This window comes from Alexandromys fortis, unplaced genomic scaffold (assembly GCF_014885135.2).
Source record: "Alexandromys fortis isolate MF-2015 unplaced genomic scaffold, M_Fortis_MF-2015_v1.1 scaffold_175, whole genome shotgun sequence".
NCBI classification, from domain to species: domain Eukaryota; kingdom Metazoa; phylum Chordata; class Mammalia; order Rodentia; family Cricetidae; genus Alexandromys; species Alexandromys fortis.
The window spans coordinates 1249112-1267949 of record NW_026068065.1 but is presented as its reverse complement, the minus strand read 5'-3'; the positions used below and the strand labels follow the sequence as shown (position 1 = coordinate 1267949).

At 48.9% G+C, this 18838-nt stretch overlaps 1 protein-coding gene across 5 annotated transcripts in view; it reads left to right on the top strand.

The window, feature by feature from the left end:
- The window catches only part of Scml4 (Scm polycomb group protein like 4), an 84177-nt gene extending 66594 nt beyond the window's left edge, over nt 1–17583 (top strand). For all 5 annotated transcript variants that reach the window (XM_050120573.1, XM_050120572.1, XM_050120575.1 and 2 more), the window contains 3 exons: nt 4960–5244; nt 14707–14852; nt 16517–17583. In XM_050120573.1, the coding sequence (XP_049976530.1) occupies nt 4960–5244; nt 14707–14852; nt 16517–16642 (557 nt within the window). In that variant the 3' untranslated portion in view covers nt 16643–17583. The remainder of the gene's footprint in view (nt 1–4959; nt 5245–14706; nt 14853–16516) is intronic.
- Nucleotides 17584–18838: the final 1255 nt, after the last annotated feature.

Below are 18838 nucleotides of genomic sequence, written 5' to 3'. Positions count from 1 at the left end.
TGAGATTCTATTGCTTTATAGGAGACAGAGGTACACACATTGCCCACAGGGAGAACACAGAGAGCTTGAGCCTGGAGGAATACTCTTGCAGTCAAGGAAAGCCCAGGTCGTGAGTGACCAGAAACCCCATGAAGGTGGAAATGTTCCTCCTCTACACTCTAAACGGCAGCTCAGCCCTCTGTCAGCTCCATTCCCTACTTAGGCTTCCAGAGCCCTGGGAGAATGGCAGCTCTCGTTGTCAGCTAGCTAGATTGTGATGCTCGCTTCATCCCCCGTTTTACCTAAATCTGTGCCTTGTCCTGCCCGCGGGTACATGTGACACCAGGGAAATGCCAAGCCAGCTCTCTGTCCCTCTCAGACTGGTAGTACGGTAACAATCCATACGGTGAGCTGTGTAGCACTCCGCGGATACACGTGGGGAAAGCTGTTTTAATCGGGCTCCAGTGGGTTTGCTGTGTCAATTCCTTGCTTTTTATTTCTTGGTGGAAGTGAAGTTTAAAACCAGAGCTTGCTGAGCTGGTGTGCTGTGTCTTCATCCCTCTTGTTTGTTTGTTTGTTCTTCCTTTTTTCTCTTGAGACAGGATTTCCCAGTTCCCTAGGCAGGCCTCGAACTTGCAATCATTTTGCCTCAGCATCCAAGTCTCTGGGATTACAGACCTCGCCCTCACACCTGTACATTTAAAATGCTGCTCGTTCGTGTCTCTCAGAAGCCGGGGGTGAGGTGTGGCCATTTGTCTCCATAGTTACCCGCCTAGGCAGACTTTGGAGTCACCGGAGTTGGTAGGGGAGGGTGCCCTGGCTTAGGGCTCTCTGAGGTGGCTTTTGTCTTCTGACTGAGTCATCAGGACCTCAGCCTGGAAGCTGGCTTTTACTACTTTACTCTCAACCAGGGTCAGCAGCAACTTTAAAACCCGCAGAGTCCTGTTCCCATGGTCCCCATTCCTACCTTTGCCATAGGATGGTTGTCCATCTGTTTCTGCATTTTCTAAGTGTAGGTGGGTGAACTGTCTGTGTTCTCTCCGTGACACGGTCAGGACAGTCTGGGCGTGTCCTCTTTAGATTTAAAGTATTCAGCACAGTGTCTTATTAAATCCTCTCCGCTGTCGCAAATCTACACGAAGTTCCATGCCACCACTTAGGGACATCTTTGGATGCTGATGCATCTTCTCGCTACTGAACGTGGTCTCGCTATCACGAGCTCGGTGTTTACCCAGTAAACTTTCTCAAGCTCGCCTCTATGCCAAGCTCCATGGAAGAAACTCTTGCCACTTCTTGGTGGACACTGAAGCACCTCCCACTGGGGACAAGGAGGGAAGGACCGGCTATGAGCACTTCCCAATCAAGGGGAGGTATGCTGCTTTTCAGCTTGCTGGTATTGGAGCGGAGCTGGCATGTAGGACGTGCTCAGTGGGTGTGAATGTTCCTTCTTAGTCAGGGTGGAGAGGCAGAGCTCCAGCTCCCAGAGAACACCTTGCAGCACGTGGTCAGACACGGGTACATTTACACTCTTCTACACTCTTGTGCCCAGGACAGTGCGGTCAAAGTTGACCGCCCGCAAAGCTCTTAAGAGTTTGACCACAGCTTCCAGTCTGCGAGTCACTGTCCCCTCTTCAAACATAGCTATATTGGGATTTAATCCATGTGTCACCAAATCCATCCTCTTAAGGCATCTGTTACCCTGGCCAAGTGTGGGATATCGTCATCACCCCAAGAAGAGAGCACGTACTCTTTAGGGACCACCTTCTTCCCCAAACCACAAGCCCTAAACAGCCATGAGTCTCTTTTTTGCTTCTATGGAGATGCTTGTCTCAAACGCTCCTGTTAGTGGGATCACTGACTGTGATGCTTTGTGGAAACCTTCTTACCCTGAGCACCAGGCTTGGGGGGCGGGGGTAGCTGTGCTGTAGCGGGCCTCAGCGGCGCTTCGCTCTTCCTGTGTGGAGACAGTCACGTTTATAGGTGTGATCCATCCATCGGCTAGCAGACACTTCGGTTGCTTCTGTCTTTGAAGAGTACCCCTGTAAACACTCGTGCACAAGTTTTTGTGTGGACAAATGTTTTTATTGTCTTTACACACACGCCCAGTGCAGCTTCTAAGTCATGTGGTAATTTTGCCTTATGTGTCTGTTTTCCAAAGTGGCTGGGCTACTTTTTACTTATATATATGAGAGTTCTAATTTCTTTGCAGCACTTTTTATTGTCTGTCTTGGGGGAGCTCTGTGATACGGAGGCCTTGAGTGTGTTAGGCTGGTAATATTTCTCCTTGACCTTGAATGATCTAAAATGAAGTTTATGCCCTCGCAGTGCTGAAGCATGCATGGGCAACCCGTATTTGGTGGCTCTGTTGAACTTGTCCATGTTGGGTTTCATGGTCTAAGTTGATGAGGACAGCTGACCAGGTTTCTTCCTCAAGACGGCACCAGATCTCATTACAGATGGTTGTGAGCCACCATGTGGTTGCCAAGAATTGAACTCAGTATCTTTGAAAGAGCAGGCAGTGCTCTTAACTGCTGAGCCATCTCTCCAGCCCATGACAATTATTCTAGGTGTGTTAATTACAATAAAGAAGTTAGTGGGGATTCTCACAGGGACTGTGTTGGTGTCGTTGAACATTTTTAGTGTATTACCACCGTAATGATAACATAATCTAGGAATATGATATTTTCACCATTCATCTGCATCTTCTTCAACAGTCTTGCGCATTTTTTTCTAGAACAGAAATTGAAATTTCTTGTGTTCGATTTGTTTTGAAGTGTTTCACTGTTTTTAATCTTATTGTATGGAGTTGCTTTCTTCATTTAATCTTAGGACTGTTCAATGGAAGTATATAAGAAAGACAAGTGATTTTGTGTATTGATTTTGCATCTTCCAACCTTGCTGATAATTTACTAGTTCCAGTAATTTTAAAACTGGGTTCTTGTGGCCTTTGTATGCACGGTGGCCATTTTTCTTCCTTTTCCTATCTGGAAGACTGTCCTTGCTTTTTCTTAGCAAAATTTCTGCCATGCTGGCCACAGAGCACAGTGTCCCAACTCTCCCTGTAAACCATAGTGTCCCCTGTGGACTTTCAAAGAGCCTTTGTTGAGGAAATCTCCTTCTGTCCTGGCTTACTGCCTGAAACTTATCGTGAGAAGGTACACGGTTTTGTCCCGTGTTTTTCTGCATCTTTTGAGATGGTCAGGTAGCCTTTGGACTTTTGTGTTCCATCAATATGGTATATTGATTTCCTCTCAATTTCTCCTTGGTTGTTGTATCTTCCTGAAAGTCATCGAGTTCAGTCTTGTAAGTGCTGGGGGGAGGGCTTTCTGCGTCCTTGTGATCAGGAGCCTATTGCCTGCAATTTTCTTCATTCACTCTCCTACGCTGTCTGTCTGGATTTGGTCTTAAAGTGACAGTGAGTCGGAAAGTGTTCTCTCCTCTTTTACTTTTTGGGGAGAATTTGTGAAAATCTGTATTTTTATCTTGAAATGTTTGGTAGAGTTTGCCTATAAATCATTTGTGCTTTCTCTTCCTTTGTTGTTATTTTTAAAATTGCTAATTCATCCTCTTGCTACAGGTCTATGCTATACAGACGATCGTTCCTTGAGTCAGCTCCAGTAATTTGCCTTTTCATTCAAATTATCTAATTATTTATGGTCATTTATAACATGCATTGACTTTTCTCATCCCTGTAAGGCTGAGGGAAATATCTGTTTATTTCCGAGTCTAGCGATCTGCCTTGCCTATACTTTTGCCAGGTCGTCTAAAGGTGTGTTAATGTGTTACTGTTTCTAAAGAACCAGCTTTTGCTAGCGTTGCTCTCATTTCCTAGTGATTTTCTAGTAGATTAATTTCTGTTCAAATCTCTATCCACTTGCTTTACATTTAATTTGCTGAGTTTTACTGTCTTAAGGTGAATGGTTATTTATAAGAAATTGTTCATCCTCTACAATGTAAGGTTTATTTTATTTTATGTGTACGGGTTATTTGCCTGCATGTATGTCTGTGCATTCCATGCGTGCCTGGTTCCTTCAGAGGCCAGAAGAGGGCATTGGATCCCTTGGACCTAGAGCTACAGACAATTGTGTGCCAATATACAGGTACTAAGAATCGAGCCCTTGTCCTCTGGGAGAGAAGCAAGTGCTCTTAACTGCTGGGCCATCATCTCTCCAGCCCTAAAACAGACATTTTTGCACCTACAATATTTACCTCTAAGTTACTGCTGTGGTCTTAAGTCATGATGACTTTTCTTTTCGGGCAGTCTCCATGGAAGTCCCCAGTGGTACGACCAGCTTCTTGCCCTAATAATATCAAATTTTAGTTATCTTCCTGAAGGAGGAATGTGGACATGGTTAAGATGTCTGTGTCTTGTCTTCCTTCATTGCCAATCCTGGAGCACTTTTTGTGATTGGTTGTGTTTCTTTTGGAATATCAGGATCAGGTTTGGTGATGTTTAATCCACAATTATTGATGAAGCTAAAAAGATATGGTTTTGACTAGGTGGGGGTGGGGCTAGAATGGTTTCCTTTTTATTTTTATCTCCGTGATGTATCTGGACCTTTACACACACACACACACACACACACACACACACACACACACACACCCTACACATCCTAACACACACACATACCTTTACACACATACCTACACATACACATGCACACACCTACACACACACACACACATTCACAAGCAGAACCATTGATTCTTTTCTTGTTGTTTATTTTCAAGTGATTGAGGGCCAAGATGGCCACTGTTCCTTCTAAACATGGAAGAACCCATCTTTGTTTCCTCTCTGGTGAGGCAAGACCTCAATCTGCTCCCAGTGCTCTCTGGACTATTCTGTGTTCGTTTCTCCTCTTTGCATAAGCTCACTGGTAACAGCAACTGTGTTGGAGCAGGGTTTGTCATGACTGCAGCTTGGTGGGCTCCCTGGATGGTCCTCTCATCTCTCTTCCCTGCATCCTTCCTTTGCAGCCCAGGCGGCCACTGCTGAAGAGTGTCTGGCCAACCCTGTGGGCATGGACCGCTACAGCATGGATACCTCCTCCGCAGCCTTTAGCCACCGGGGCTCCTTGGCCCACTCTTCCTCCCAGTACTACAAGAGACTGAATTCTGGAGACAGCCACCTTGGAGGAGGCCCTGCCACTACCACCAGCAGTTCCCGTACCAACCCTGTGCCCTTGGGAGGGCCATCGACACCTGGACTGAGGTTCCCGGCCTCCAGCCCCAAGAGGAACGAAGGCGAAGGAAACAGATGTGGTAACGTAACACATGGCCTGGCTTCCTGGGGGTGGAATGGCTTCCACCCTTGCCCTGGAGACACAGCATGGGGTGGGAGATGGGCGGGGGGGGGGAGGCGCTGAGAGGTGGGGAGGGGATTATAGTACAGTGATATGAACATGACTCTTCTGGAAACAAGAACTTTCCACAAGCTCCTTGGATTTTTGTCATTCCTGTAAGCAGTCAGTCTCAATTCTTTGATCATAAATGATGAAAATGGCATATTAGGTAGGAATGATTAATAGATTACAGCTTAGTTCAAGACACCAAGGGGTGGTTCTCCCTCTCAAAGCAGGGCCCCTGCTCTGTTCATCTTGTGTCCCCACCATGCCCTGCATCTAGTGGACGGGAGTGGGGAGGACACATGTGATGCCCTGGATGGGATGGGCATGGATCCCACTCATGATCCATTGGCAAGATTAGGTCATTACATCCCACTTAGCTGGGAGAGATTAGGTCATTGCATCCTACGTAGCCAGGGGAGCCCAGCTCTGTGCCCAGAAGAAAACAGCAGCAGACTTGGGCAAAAATTGTCTTTTGCATAGTGAGAGATTGATTAAATCATCCATGACGGAAGTTTACTGGAGAAAGCAGAAAAGACAAAGTGCAGGTCATTCAGCCCTCCTGTTCCTCACAGAGAAAAGTAATACACGAAAGTGCTCAAAGGGACGTGGGACTCTAGGAACTACGTGGAGGCCTGTGACATGAGGGCTGGCTTGTTGGGGTTTATGTCCTGCCCAGTTCCCCACAGACGGCAAGCCACAAAGAAAATCACACAGAGATCTCCATAAGTTATAAAACTGATTGGCCCATTAGTTCAGGCTACTTATTAGCTCTTGTAGCTTATATTAACCCATTATTCTTATCTATGTTAACCACATGGCTCGGTACCTTTCTCAGCTGGATATATTACATCTTGCTTCTTCCGGGGTCTGGGCAGGACTGCAGAGGGAGCTTCCTGCTTCCCAGAATACTCCTGTTCTCATCACCCCGCCTCTACTTCCTGTCTGGTTGACCCACCTATACTTCCTGCCTGGCCAATCAGCATTTATTTAAAACATGATTGACAGACTACAGACAATTCTCCTGCACCAGAGGCCATTCTGGTAGATGCCTTACAACAGGTGGGCCCAGCCTGCAGCCTGTGGGCCTCCTGTAACCAGGGTAACAATGAGGTTACCCTGTAACATGTGTAGCATGTTCACATGACATTATATTTCAATGTCACAGGACTGGACACCCCCGCTTCACAAAGTCATTCTCAAGCTTTGGGATTTCATTAATGGATTAGAAGTTATGGAGCAGGATGGATAATTTTGTGGATGAAGCAGTCTGGAATTGTGGGTTTGCTGTCCTCTAACTGGACTGGATGGCCCTTTTTAGCCCTGGTTTCTCTGTGTTTCTGTTTCCTTCCCTGAGAAATTAAAGTGATTGTACCAGCCACCCCTCCCTCATAGAACCACAGGGAAGGTTAAACACATTTGCATGTAGCTTTAGTAGAAGGCCTATCTATGGCCATAGTAAGTGGTTAATAAATACTAATACCACAGATTTGTGAATAAATCCCTCTACCGACCACAGCTGTGGGGAGCCACAACTGAAACTGCTGAAGGGGACCCGAGGCCAGAGTCAGGGGATCTTCAGCTTACTCCTTTGTCACCCTCACTGGGCTGGCTGTCTCTTCTCTAGGTCCAGATCCCTCTTCCAGTGGCTGCCAGGAGTCATACACGTGAGCTGTTTTGTATGGTTCGCGATCCCCTGCACACTTCCCTCAGATAGCTTCACCCATCCCAGACAAGCAAGCCCCAGATGGGCCTCTGCTGGCCATGGATGGAAGGATCAGCAGGGACCCTTTGAGGAAGAGGTGGCTCTAAAAGGCAGAACAATGAATTGATTCACTCTATAACTGCAGAACTTTTCAGTGTAAGGACTCCACTAATGGTGCCCCTGCAGGGCGCTAAAGGGACAGTGGAAATACGGGAGCCAGCCGCTCAGCCACCGCTCAGCCACCGCTCAGCCACTGCTCAGCCACAGCTCAGCCGTGCCGTCTCAGTAGAGAGAGGGGGAGGTAGGTGGGAGAAAGGGGGCAGAGGGTTGTGCCTTGTGTCTCTGAAAGAACTTTCCCTTTCTGCTATATCTCATTTTCTAGAACTGAGCCACATGGGCAATAGCTGCAAAAGAAGCTGGGAAATGTAGTTTGAATTCCAGGTGGACATCAGGGACTTGTTATAAAGAAGCAGCAGGGGTGGGAGGGGGTTGTGCAGGCAGCTAGCAGTGTGAGCAACACGTCCTTATGAAGAATGCTGCGTTCTCTGTTTTTCTTCCCCTGGTACTTTATTCTCTCAAGTGTTACTCTGTCACACTAGAGGAACCATGACCTCAGGTTTGTGGAGGTGTCACGTGTATTTGAATCCCTGACAGTCCAAGCAAAAGGAGGCTTGTGCTAGACTTTCACTTAGCGGGCCTCAACCATGGACCAATTTCTACTGGACTTAGGACTTATCATGGTATAATATGGTGCTCCTAGGCTGTGTTACCGGGTTCAGTTCCAGCGAATGTGGACCAAGAGGTCTGTCAGCTGTGAACCAAACTGAGGTGGCTAACTCCAAAGTTTTGGGTATATCCAAACACCCCAGGATCTCTGCTTGCAGGGTTTCTTGGGGTCCCTTCTGATGTGGAAGGGGATGAAGAAGAGGGTGAAAGTGGACAGGAATCCAACTCCACTGCAACTCTTTATCAAGGGCCTCCCCACAGTTGCTTTGTTTGAAGCAAACTTGCCTAACGACCATGGTGGTTCAGGATGCTGAGCTGAGCGCAGAACCCAAGGCAGAGGGAAAGCCTCAGCCTCCCTACCCATCCTCACTCACCCGCCAGCCTGCACCCTACTGCGGCTCCTACTATCTCCTCTTCTCTCTGCTAAAGCCTTTCCTCTCCCGAGGACTGTCTGACGTTCCTCTGAAATTACATCCCAGGTGAAATCCGTTGGCATCAAGGAACTGTTTCTCTTCAATGGGTTTGACCTAGCTCATAAACCCTGGAAGAAACCTAGAAATGGATTTTCTCCCTAGCTACTAATCACAATGGTTTGAAACCACAGAGTCTGGAGAGCTGCACCAGACTGCAGGCAGGAGGGGAGGGAGGGATGAGGTGGCTGGTTCTCAGCTGCCTTTCCCTCTGATGTGAAGCCTTAGCCCAGCCTCCTGCTGCCCCTGGAGCTGGACTCAGTGCCAGCCGCCACCAGTGCCTGACAATGCCACCGAGGTGCAGCGCAGGCTGTGGTTTCCCTGGGGTTTGAACTGAATCTCAGGTGAATATTTGGGAGCTTCAGTCTCTCATCCCAGATACAATCAGCCAGAGCTACAAAGGGCTGTAAAGATAACAAAAGCTTCCTGAATGGGCTATGGAATTCCCAGGCAGCGCCAAGATGTAGGGTCAGAAACAAAATAAATCTGACATTGTTGTTAGAGTGCAAACTTTCCCTGTGCGCTGGAGTCGGCTTTTAAGGGATGCTCTGTCAGTGAGGAGCAGAGATGGTTTTGCTAGAGAAATGATGAGGACGAGGGCCTCATGTGAGGGCTGGTACCTGCAGAGGCAAGAAAGGGCTTCCTCATTGTGGAGAGAAAGGAGTTGGGGCTGGGATGATGCGGGAAATCCCACCTGATGGTGTGGGGTCCGTGTCAGGCAGATGGGGCTTCACTTACAGTGATTGTAAACCACGTATTCTTAAGCAGGGGAATGTGCTGGAGGTGGTGGTATTTAGGGGCATCGTCTACTGGACGTTTATGAGATGACCGAGAAGAAGAATGCCAATAGCTTTGGGGCTAATGTTGACGTTTATAACTTTATCCTATTGGATGCTTGCTACCCAAGATGACTGGTAAACAGCTAAGGGACTGGGTGTTCTGGTCAGCAGATGTCCACTGGGCACCGGGGCAGGGGTTCTTCTCAGGTCTGAGGATGGTGCCGTGAACTGGGCAGAAGGATCCCATTGTAGAGAGATGGACCTTAGCACGCTATTGTGATTGTTGGAGGTGGAAAGTGTGACCTATGTGACAGTATTGGGAGGGGGGTTGCTGAGACAGTATTGGGGGGTTGCTGAGACAGTATTGGGGGGTTACTGAGACAGTATTGGGGGGTTGCTGAGACAGTACTGGATGGGGGGGGTGCTGAGACAGTACTGGATGGGGGGTTGCTGAGACAGTACTGGATGGGGGGTTGCTGAGACAGTATTGGGGGGTTGCTGAGACAGTACTGGATGGGGGGTTACTGAGACAGTATTGGGGGGTTGCTGAGACAGTACTGGATGGGGGGGTTGCTGAGACAGTACTGAATGGAGGCTGCTGTCACAGTGTTGGAAGGGGGGTGCTGGACCCTCTCACCTTGGGAGTCAGGAAAGACTCCAGGGAGGTGTGATGGAACCCACTGACATGAGAAGTGACATTTGAGCCCCATGAAGGAGAGGTGTCCTGAGGCTCCTGGCAGAGCTCGCATTGCTTGTCAAGGCCAGAGGGTGGAGGCTACAGCGTCAGCTGCCGGCTGAGAAGGAATGCTGCCCAGCCCGGCCTGCTGGTCTCCAGGGGCATCTTCTGTCATGTTGGCAGGGCAGCTGGTCTTGAAGGATTAATAGAAAAACCCGATTAAAAGCTAAGGAGGCACTGGGGCTCCTTCTCTTGTGTCATTGAAAGCGAATGAGACAACATTGTTCCAGCCTACCTGATTCTGCATAGATTGTGGGCTAGCCTGGACTCTGCATAGCCTTAGACACACACCTGAGGCCTGCAGAGGTGTCAGTGTCAGCAACCCGTGGTACACTGGGTCAGGCGCTGCCTGACTTTGGACAGAGCATGCGCATCCTGCCACACACCTCTCCTGCGCTCCTGGACACAGCTGTGGTAGATAAGGAGCTCTGGCTCCTGGCTCGTCCTGGCTCATCACTCGCTTGTTCCACGCCCCCACACTGTTAGCTAAAGTTTCCCCTGAATTATAAATGCGCAAAGACCAATTATCTGTGTGCTCGTGGGAGTGCACAAGCCAGAAAGAGATCCGCAGATGCGGTACCTGCACTTCGGAAGGGGCGGGGGATTGCTTTTCAACACTGAGTCTGCCGGTGGTCTATTTTTCTGTTAACCATGAATTTGGCTTCAGGAGCAACAAGATTTAATTATGTACCCATTCACCAGTGGGTCTCACTTTTCACATCTCCACAACCCACAGGAAGCAGCCTGACCAAGCACTGCTTTCCGCAAGCGCTAGAGAACACAGCGGGTAGCGAGTGTTGCGCATGCTCTGTTCACACAGGAGCTCGATTCATTCAGTCCATCCTGGCTGATGGCTGATCTGTCACATCTTCCTACTCTGACTGAGTCGGACTGGACACATAAGTCTTTCTGACACTTTCCCAGTAGCTGGAGCAGGATGTGGTGGTGTGTTGATTTTTCTCTGTGAGTACAGACCTGCCCAGACTTTGCAAACCCATTGCTGGAAAGTTCCGTCTTCCTCCTCCAGCGAGACTTTATGTGCTTTGACGAGGAGCAACTCTTGAGCACTGTCTTAGGTGACCTGATGTTCTGTCTTGTGTTACTAAAAGGGCCCTCAGAAAGACTCCTAAGCTAGCCTGGCTGCTCTTCCACCATCCTGAAAAGCGGGGAAATGTCCACAGTTGGCACCAATCCTGAGCATGGAGAACATTTGCCTCAATGTCTGCTCTCTACAGCCTTCCCTGAGAGCGCCCTCCTCAAAGACAGGAGCCCTCTGCTCAGCTGCAGACAGTGGCTGCTGTTCCTGACCTAGCTCATGGGACCTCAGGACCAAGCACAGGATCTTATCAGTGGGCTGGACTTCCCCTCCTTCCTGCCAAGTCTAGGAAATTAGATTTGACCTCTGCTCTCATCACTTCAGAATCATTCTCGGACTAAAGACTTGCTGCCTTTGTAGTCAGGACATCCATTACCACCCTGATTAACAGCCATGCTCCCGTGGGCGGGCCCTGAAGACAGATGTGATTCCTGTGATTCTTCAGCCCCATGTTGAGTGCAGATGTCTTTAAATGGAGAAAAAAAAAATTATCTTTCACTAGTGTGCATCAGTATTGGAAGGCTCTGGAGAGCATTAACCGTTTCTCAGTGAGATGCCTGGTACCAAACCTCCTTATGGGACCCTTCCAGGTCCAACGGGGAAAGGTCAGAGGGGAAAAAAACGTCAAAGTAAATCCAGTTTTCAGCTAGCACAGATTCAGAAATGTGGTGGTTTGCTTGTCTCAGTACATGAGCGCTAGGTACTTCTCAGGCTCAGCAAAAGAGGGAGGGGAAGCATGGAAGAAAATGGCTTCCTCTTAAGACTCAGAGAAGGCACTGGCTTCTCCACTTCCGGAATTATCCTGTAGGGATACTGCTGTTTGTTCAGAATCCTGGCCTTTTTTCTAGCCTTGAAGTGGTGTCACGGATCACTTACACAAAGCTAGCATATTTCTGCAAAACATATCGATCCAGGTCACAGTCATCAAATCCACGCTCCGAGTCTATTTATTGTCTGCACAGCTGTGGAGGGGTCAATGTAATATATGACCCTGTAATGAGAGGATTTGGGTTGTATCGTTCACCAAAAACCTCTCCCAAGACCAAGTCAGGGGAGCAAGTGTTTGGCACATGATTGTGAAATGAACATGGAGGATTCTCAGGGAATTAAAATCTAAAGGTTACAGAAAAGTACATGAGTGATGGTTCTGAAAGGAAGCATCCTAAGAGAAGAGAAATAAGAGCCCGAGGGCAGATGGGGAGGCAGGTGATAGTAAGAAAGATGGCCATGGTGTCCACAAGGGACCTGATAATGGTCTCTGAGCTTCAGGTTCTGTCTGTCTGTCTCTGTGTGTGTCTGTCTGTCTCTCTCTGTGTCTGTCTATCTGTCTCTCTCTCTTTCTCTGTGTGTGTGTCTGTCTGTCTCTCTCTCCGTCTGTCTCTCTGTCTCTGTGTCTGTCTCTCTCTCTGTGTCTGTCTCTCTGCTCTCTTTTCTCTCTGTGTCTGTCTGTCTGTCTCTCTGTGTCTGTCTCTCTGTCTCTCTTTCTCTCTCTCTCTGTCTGTCTCTGTGTGTGTGTGTCTGTCTGTCTCTCTCACTGTCTCTATCATTGTATTTGTGTGTATGTGTATGCATGTGGCTATGTCATGTACCCATACATTTGTGTGTGAATGACACTCTATGTGTGCCATTGTACGCATGCGGAGGTTCAAAGACAACCTTGGGTGTTAGGTCCTTGCCTTCCCACCTTGTCCAAGCCAGGGTCTCCTTGCTGCTTTTCTGCCATGTACACTAGGCCAGCTGCCTCACAGGCTTCCAGGGAGTCTTCTGGCCCCCACCTCTTCCTTTCTTTTAGGAGTCCTGGGACTACAGAAACTTTTGCTATGCATCTTACTTTTATGAGAGTTTTGGGGGATTCAAACTCAGGTTCTTATGCTTGTATGGCAAGTGTTTTAGCCACTGAGCCATCTTCCCAGCTCCTAATCCCGGGTCTTTGATGGTTGATGGGATATCAGTGGGAAGGAGGAGGGTAAACAGGCAAGCAATAGGAAAGCGGGCCATAATCAGTGTGCCCAGGTGGATGTGTGGGTGTTCTGGGGAATACCTGCGAGAGGTTGACCAGAGGGCCTAGTGCTTGCTCAGTTCAGTACCCATAACCAGCCTCTCTGACTAGAGAATGCTGCCATGATCTAAGATAAATTGTGGTCTAATCAAACACAGGGAAGCCCCAGGGTTTGTCTGTAGGTCCCCCAGCCCAAAGTCCTTCCTCGGCATCTAAGAAGGAAAGGTACTACAGAATCACAATACAGTCCTTGGCTTGGGCAATGGGGACTCAGAGGGACCTGAGTGGCAGCTTTCTACAGACACATCTTGATCTCAGTGACAGCCTGAGGCAGTGCCAGCCACGCTAGATAGAAAAGGGCAGAAGCAAAGAAACCCATGGGGAAATTGCTTCAGGGGATAGGTGTGTGGGTGTATTTCTTACTTTTCTCATTCCTGTGAACGAATAATTGACAAGAAATAGCTAAAGAGAGACAGGACCTATGTCAGCTCACAGTTTGGGGGTATAGCTCCATATCACACATCGGGCCTGGAAGCAGAAGTTGCATGAGGTGGGGCAGTGGAGTGTGCTCCGTTCTGGGTGGACCAGAAAGCAGAGAGAGGGAATGCTGATGCTGACCTAGCTCATAGCTAGGGTTCCCATTGCTGTGATAAAACACCATGGCCTAAAGCAGCTTGGAAGGGGGGAAGGGTTTAATTCATCTCACAGCCCGTGGTCCATCATCCAGGATAATATTGACAGGCACGCAAGGCAGGAACCTGGAGAAAGAAACTGCTACCGCAACCATGGAGAAGCGCTGCCTACTGGCTTACTTGGTCTGCTTTCTTATAGCACCGAGGACCACCAACCCGGGAGTGGCACTACCCACAGTGAGCCAGCTGGGCCCTCCTCATCAACATCAATCAAGACAATGCACCACAGGCTTGTCTACAGCCTATCCGGTGGACGCATGTTCTCAATTGAGGTCCCTTCTTCCAAAATGACTCTAGCAATCAAATTCACATAAAACTAGACAGCACACTGGCTTTCCCCACCAGTCCCCAGTCAGTCTGAGACCCCAGCCTCTGGGTGGAGCCACCCACACCCCGGGGTGTCTTCCTTCCCTTCTCTCTGGAAATGCTTCCCAGAGGTGCGTCTCCTGGGTGATTCTAAATTCAGTCTTGCAGACAATACAGATTAGCCGCACTGTTAGCAGCGTGAGTTAACCAAAGATTCAGCAGGGAGAAGGGCCAGCAGGAGAGGCATCCTCCTAAGGACTCAGAAGAACCCAGCACTGGGGACAAAGGAGGCAGTAGGGTAACCTCGTCTTCCTCTGAGAGCAGATATAGATGTACCCTCCAGGATCGCTGGAGGTAAAATGACAGATTAGCCATTCTGCAAAGTCCAAAACGGAAGGCACCAACACATGGTCCCCTGCCATCTCCAGAAGACCCAGAGAGGGCCCAGCATCGCTTGGTCCCATAGCGGGCAGAGGCCCATTTTACTAACACTTAGCTCTCAGCTCACCAGCCCCAGTCACCAATACCCGGCTATAGCAGACCTGAGGACAGACCCCAGCAGACAGAGCCCTGGACAGAAGGTCTGGAAAACTTTATCTGAATCTGTTTGTGAAGGACAAAAGCTTTTCCAAAACTTCCCTCCCTGCACAGCATGGCACAGAGCAGCTGTTTTCCTATGCCCCTTGCTCCTTACTGAGCAGCCTCTGGTAGGATTCATATGTCACAGGGTCACTCGGCCATGCTGTGGACTTCCGAGCACTACAGACTCCTCCCAGGCCAGCTAGGGGTGCCTGTGCCAAGTAGGCAGCACCAGGTGAGCACTGAGTTTCACTGGCTCATGGTTACCCCTTCTCTGCTCACTCCTTATAGCCTCGAGCCCCTCTCCAGAGGTGCAGGACACCAGGCGACCAAGCAGCAGAAACCCTTCTACCTGGACCGTGGAGGACGTGGTTCGGTTTGTGAAAGACGCTGACCCTCAGGCTCTGGGGCCTCATGTGGACCTCTTCAGAAAGCATGTATGGAAGTAGTGGGTCTGGAGGGAGGGCCAGGAAATGGGTGTGTGGAAGGAGAGAGGAGTTCAGGATCCCCCAAATGCTGGCGATCGGTCTTGAGAGAGCCAGGGATAAGAGACAGAGGCAGCCATGGGCTTATCAGAGCAGAGCAACCACCAGCTTTGTGTTTTTAAGGGATATTTTTCTCTTCTGTTCTCTCTCTTGGGCCTTAACTGCTTTTCTGCCCATCCATCCATCCATCCATCCATCCATCCACCCATTCATCTACCCACCCCCTCCCTCCATCTACCCATCCATCCCTCTACTTATCCATCGATCGATCCATCCATCCATCTACCCATACATCTACCTACCCATCCATCCATCTACCCACCCATCCACCCACCCTCTCACCTACCCACTCATCCCCCACCCTCCATCTACCCATCCATCCATCCATCCATCCACCCATCAATGCATCTACCCGTCCATCTACCCACCCATCCACCCACCCACCCACCTACCCACACACCCCTCATCCACCCAACTTTCATCTACCCATCCATCTATCCAATCAATCCACCCACCTACCTACCCACTCATCCCCGACCCATCCATTCCTCTAGCCATCCATCCATCCATCTACCCGTCCATCTATCCACCCATCCACCCACCCAATCTGCATGCATCTGACAGTCATTTGTAGCATACCTGCAATACTCCAGGCAAACTGTGATCCAGCCTGTTCTTACTGCTTAGAGCAGTGGTTCTCAACCTTCCTACCGCTGTGACCCTTTAATATGGTTGTGACCCCCAACCATAATATTATGGTTCATAATATTTTTCATTCATAACTGTAATTTTGCTACTGTTATGAATCATAATGTAAATATCTGTGTTTTCCAGTTCATCTTAGGCAACCCCTGTGAAAGGGTCATTTGACCCCACAAGTTGAGAACCACTGGCTTAGAGGGTTAAATGAGAAAATACACATAAATTTACATGAGGCCTCAGTCATATAGATAACCTTCTTATAAATGTTGAAATCATTTAGCTACTTCTGAAATATATAAGATGATAAGTAGGGAGAAAGGTAGGAATTAATGTTACTTGCTCAGCTTACTGTATTAATTTTGGATTGATGGTGTAACAAATTGTATAAATTCAGGGCCTTAAGACAATGGGCTTTGCCTGTCTTCATTTCTGCGGGTCAGGTAGGAGCTTCGCCAGGGTTTCCACGGGCTGAGATCCAGGTGTTTGCAAAGATACAGTTTTGGATTTTAAGGGCAATCTGCTTGCCCTTCCCAGCTTCGTGATCCTCTTTAAAGCCAGGAGACCAGTCGGGGTCCCCTCGGGCTGACCTGCCTGTGGATGGATTTAGTTGGATGACAAAAAATATCATCCACGGGATAGCAGGAATGTAGGTGGAGTTATTTCAGACTCCTGCAGTCGGGAGCAGTCGGGAATCTGAAAGGTACCCGGTAGCAACTGACTTCCTGGAGGAACAGGAAGAGGAGAGCATCACAGTCTGCTTTAGTTGTTCCCAGTGGTTCTCCGGGAACCAAAAGCACGTGCTCTCTCACCGACTTACCTGCCCTTAAGCTGCCCGCTTAGTGCAGCTTGACCACAGCTGCCACTTGGCTGCTCTAACTGCCTCTGGGTTTTCTTTCCCCGCCCCCGCCCCCCAGGAGATTGACGGCCATGCCTTGCTGTTGCTGAGGAGTGACATGGTCATGAAATACCTGGGACTGAAGCTGGGACCCGCTCTCAAACTCTGCTATCACATCGAGAAGCTGAAGCAGGCTAAGTTCTGAAGTTCGTGGAGTCGGAAGCAGAGCCCCAGACCTCAGCATCATCTTCTGCCTGACCTGCACCCAGCCATCGTCACAACGTCTTCTCAAAAGCAACATCCACAGAGACTTCGTCTTTTTATGAAATGTGTGCGTCTTTGCCTTTTCTAACACCCCAGATGGCCGGCCCCTTTCAAAGGCTAAACTGTATTATTGATTTGCCAGAAAAAAAAAAAAATCACAAAAAGCCAATTACATTTAGTGTCCCTGACATGCTGTTCACTCTTTATAGGTGCTATTTGTGTCATGACAGAGTGGATAACTGAACGCTGTCACCCACGGTGTATCTCCGAGGGGGCCCTCAAAGTGTGAGAAGGACCTTGTCCTTGGAGGTGCTGTGGTGTGGCCCACGGCAGGAGCAACCTCTCCCTGTTCTGGGGACCAACCAGCAGGAGCCTCACTGGAGTCACTTCTGGGGTGACTGCCCCCCGAGATGACTGCCTCGCCTTGCACTATCTGGAAAGCTTGAAGTTTTTTTGCTCAAAGTGAGGAAAAAAAGATGTTTTCTAGTCCCAGCTACTGAAGTCCTTCATTGCTCCACCAGAGGGCAGACTACTAATGAGATTTCAGCAGGCAGACGGAGGTGGCCTGCCCGTTCAAACTCCATGGCTGGGTTAGGGCTTTTGTAATCAAGACCTGGCCTGCACAGGGAAAGGGGACCAATTCCATAGTCAGCACCCCAGATTGCCACTTGAGAAAAAAAGTGTGATCTGGAGAGTTCCAGATTCACTACTGACTGACTGACGAGGTACGAATTTGGACACAACTGTCTGCCTAAACAAAGATTTGAAGGCCCCTTCCTTCCCAGACTCTTGCTGCGGGCTGAGATGGTGGCCTGCGGAAGAATCTCGGTGACATTTCACTATGGGTACTTCTTGAAAATAAAGAAGGGAAAGAAAACTGTCTCAAGAACGCGTGAAAGAGGAGAGCCCTGATTTCCGGTTACGTGGTTGCATTCTGTAGCTGAGTCTGTGGCTAATTTTTCTAGACTTCAACAAATACACAGACGTGCTTTTATTGGGCTTAATTCAATTTACAAATAGGTTTTCACTTCTTCGCTGTGAAATAATGAGAAAAAAAAATTGATTTTCTACCCTTTGCAGCTGTGTCCAGAGAGGGACGGAGCCACCCACGGTTTACTGGGCAGAAGGGTGACCTCTTTGCTGCTATTCTTTGTCACGTCCTTTCTTTTTCTTTTGTTTATTTAGACTAGAGAACTCCGGGGCACATCCTTTTTCTTAAAGGTGGATCTGGGGAGGGTGGGGGTCAAGAGTAACTTGGGGTCTGCCACTGCCACTGTGAATTGGAAAAGGCATCTCCCCGTGGGTTTCAGTCTAAGCGAGGTCTCAGCTAGCAAAGGATCTGGAGGGGCTTTGAGCCCTCAGCTCTCAGCCCGATGTCCTGCTCCAGAACAAGATAGGTATAGCTTCTTGGATGGAGCCACCTACTGTATGGATCAGCTAGCATGTAGGCAAAGACCACAGGAAAGATTCCCTGCTGTGCTACGGGGCCCACTTTGATGGTCCCTGTTTGAGGAAGTGTGGCAGGTCACTGCAAGAGCTTTGCTACATATACAGCGGTGGTTGGACTTGAATTATGACTGAGAAGAAGATTGTCCCAGAACTTCCCACTGAATGGAAACTTGATCAGGTTTCGGAGGCGCTGGATGTCTGTTATTTTTAGTATGTGACAAAATGACCTTGAATCAGACCTTGGGGAGAATCTTTAAGGTGTCAGAAGCAATGAGCAGACTGCCTTGCGAACCGATCGCTAGCGCTAGGTGCTTGCCGCTGCTCTGACGTTAGGTCCTCGTCTCGAAGAGCGGCAGATAATTCCTATCGACAGAATCACTGCTGTGTGAAGGCAGGGAGATCTGGAAAAAAAATCGCTCAGCTCAACCGTTTGTGCCCTGTCCCTGTAGACTCCTGGTACCTCTCCCAGGGACATGTAAGCTTCCCACATGTCCTGATTACCCTTACCAGTGGCTCCCTGGTGTCCCCAAGTTAACATATGCCCAAACAAGTCAAAGAAACCTCAAGGAGCTTTTGAAGGAGAGTTAGGACCTGGTTCAAGTCTACCTGGAGACTGGAGCTGTGTCCCCACACAGGGACTCCCAGTCAGGTGCTGTCTTAGTTCACACAAAGCCTTAAATTAGCTCGA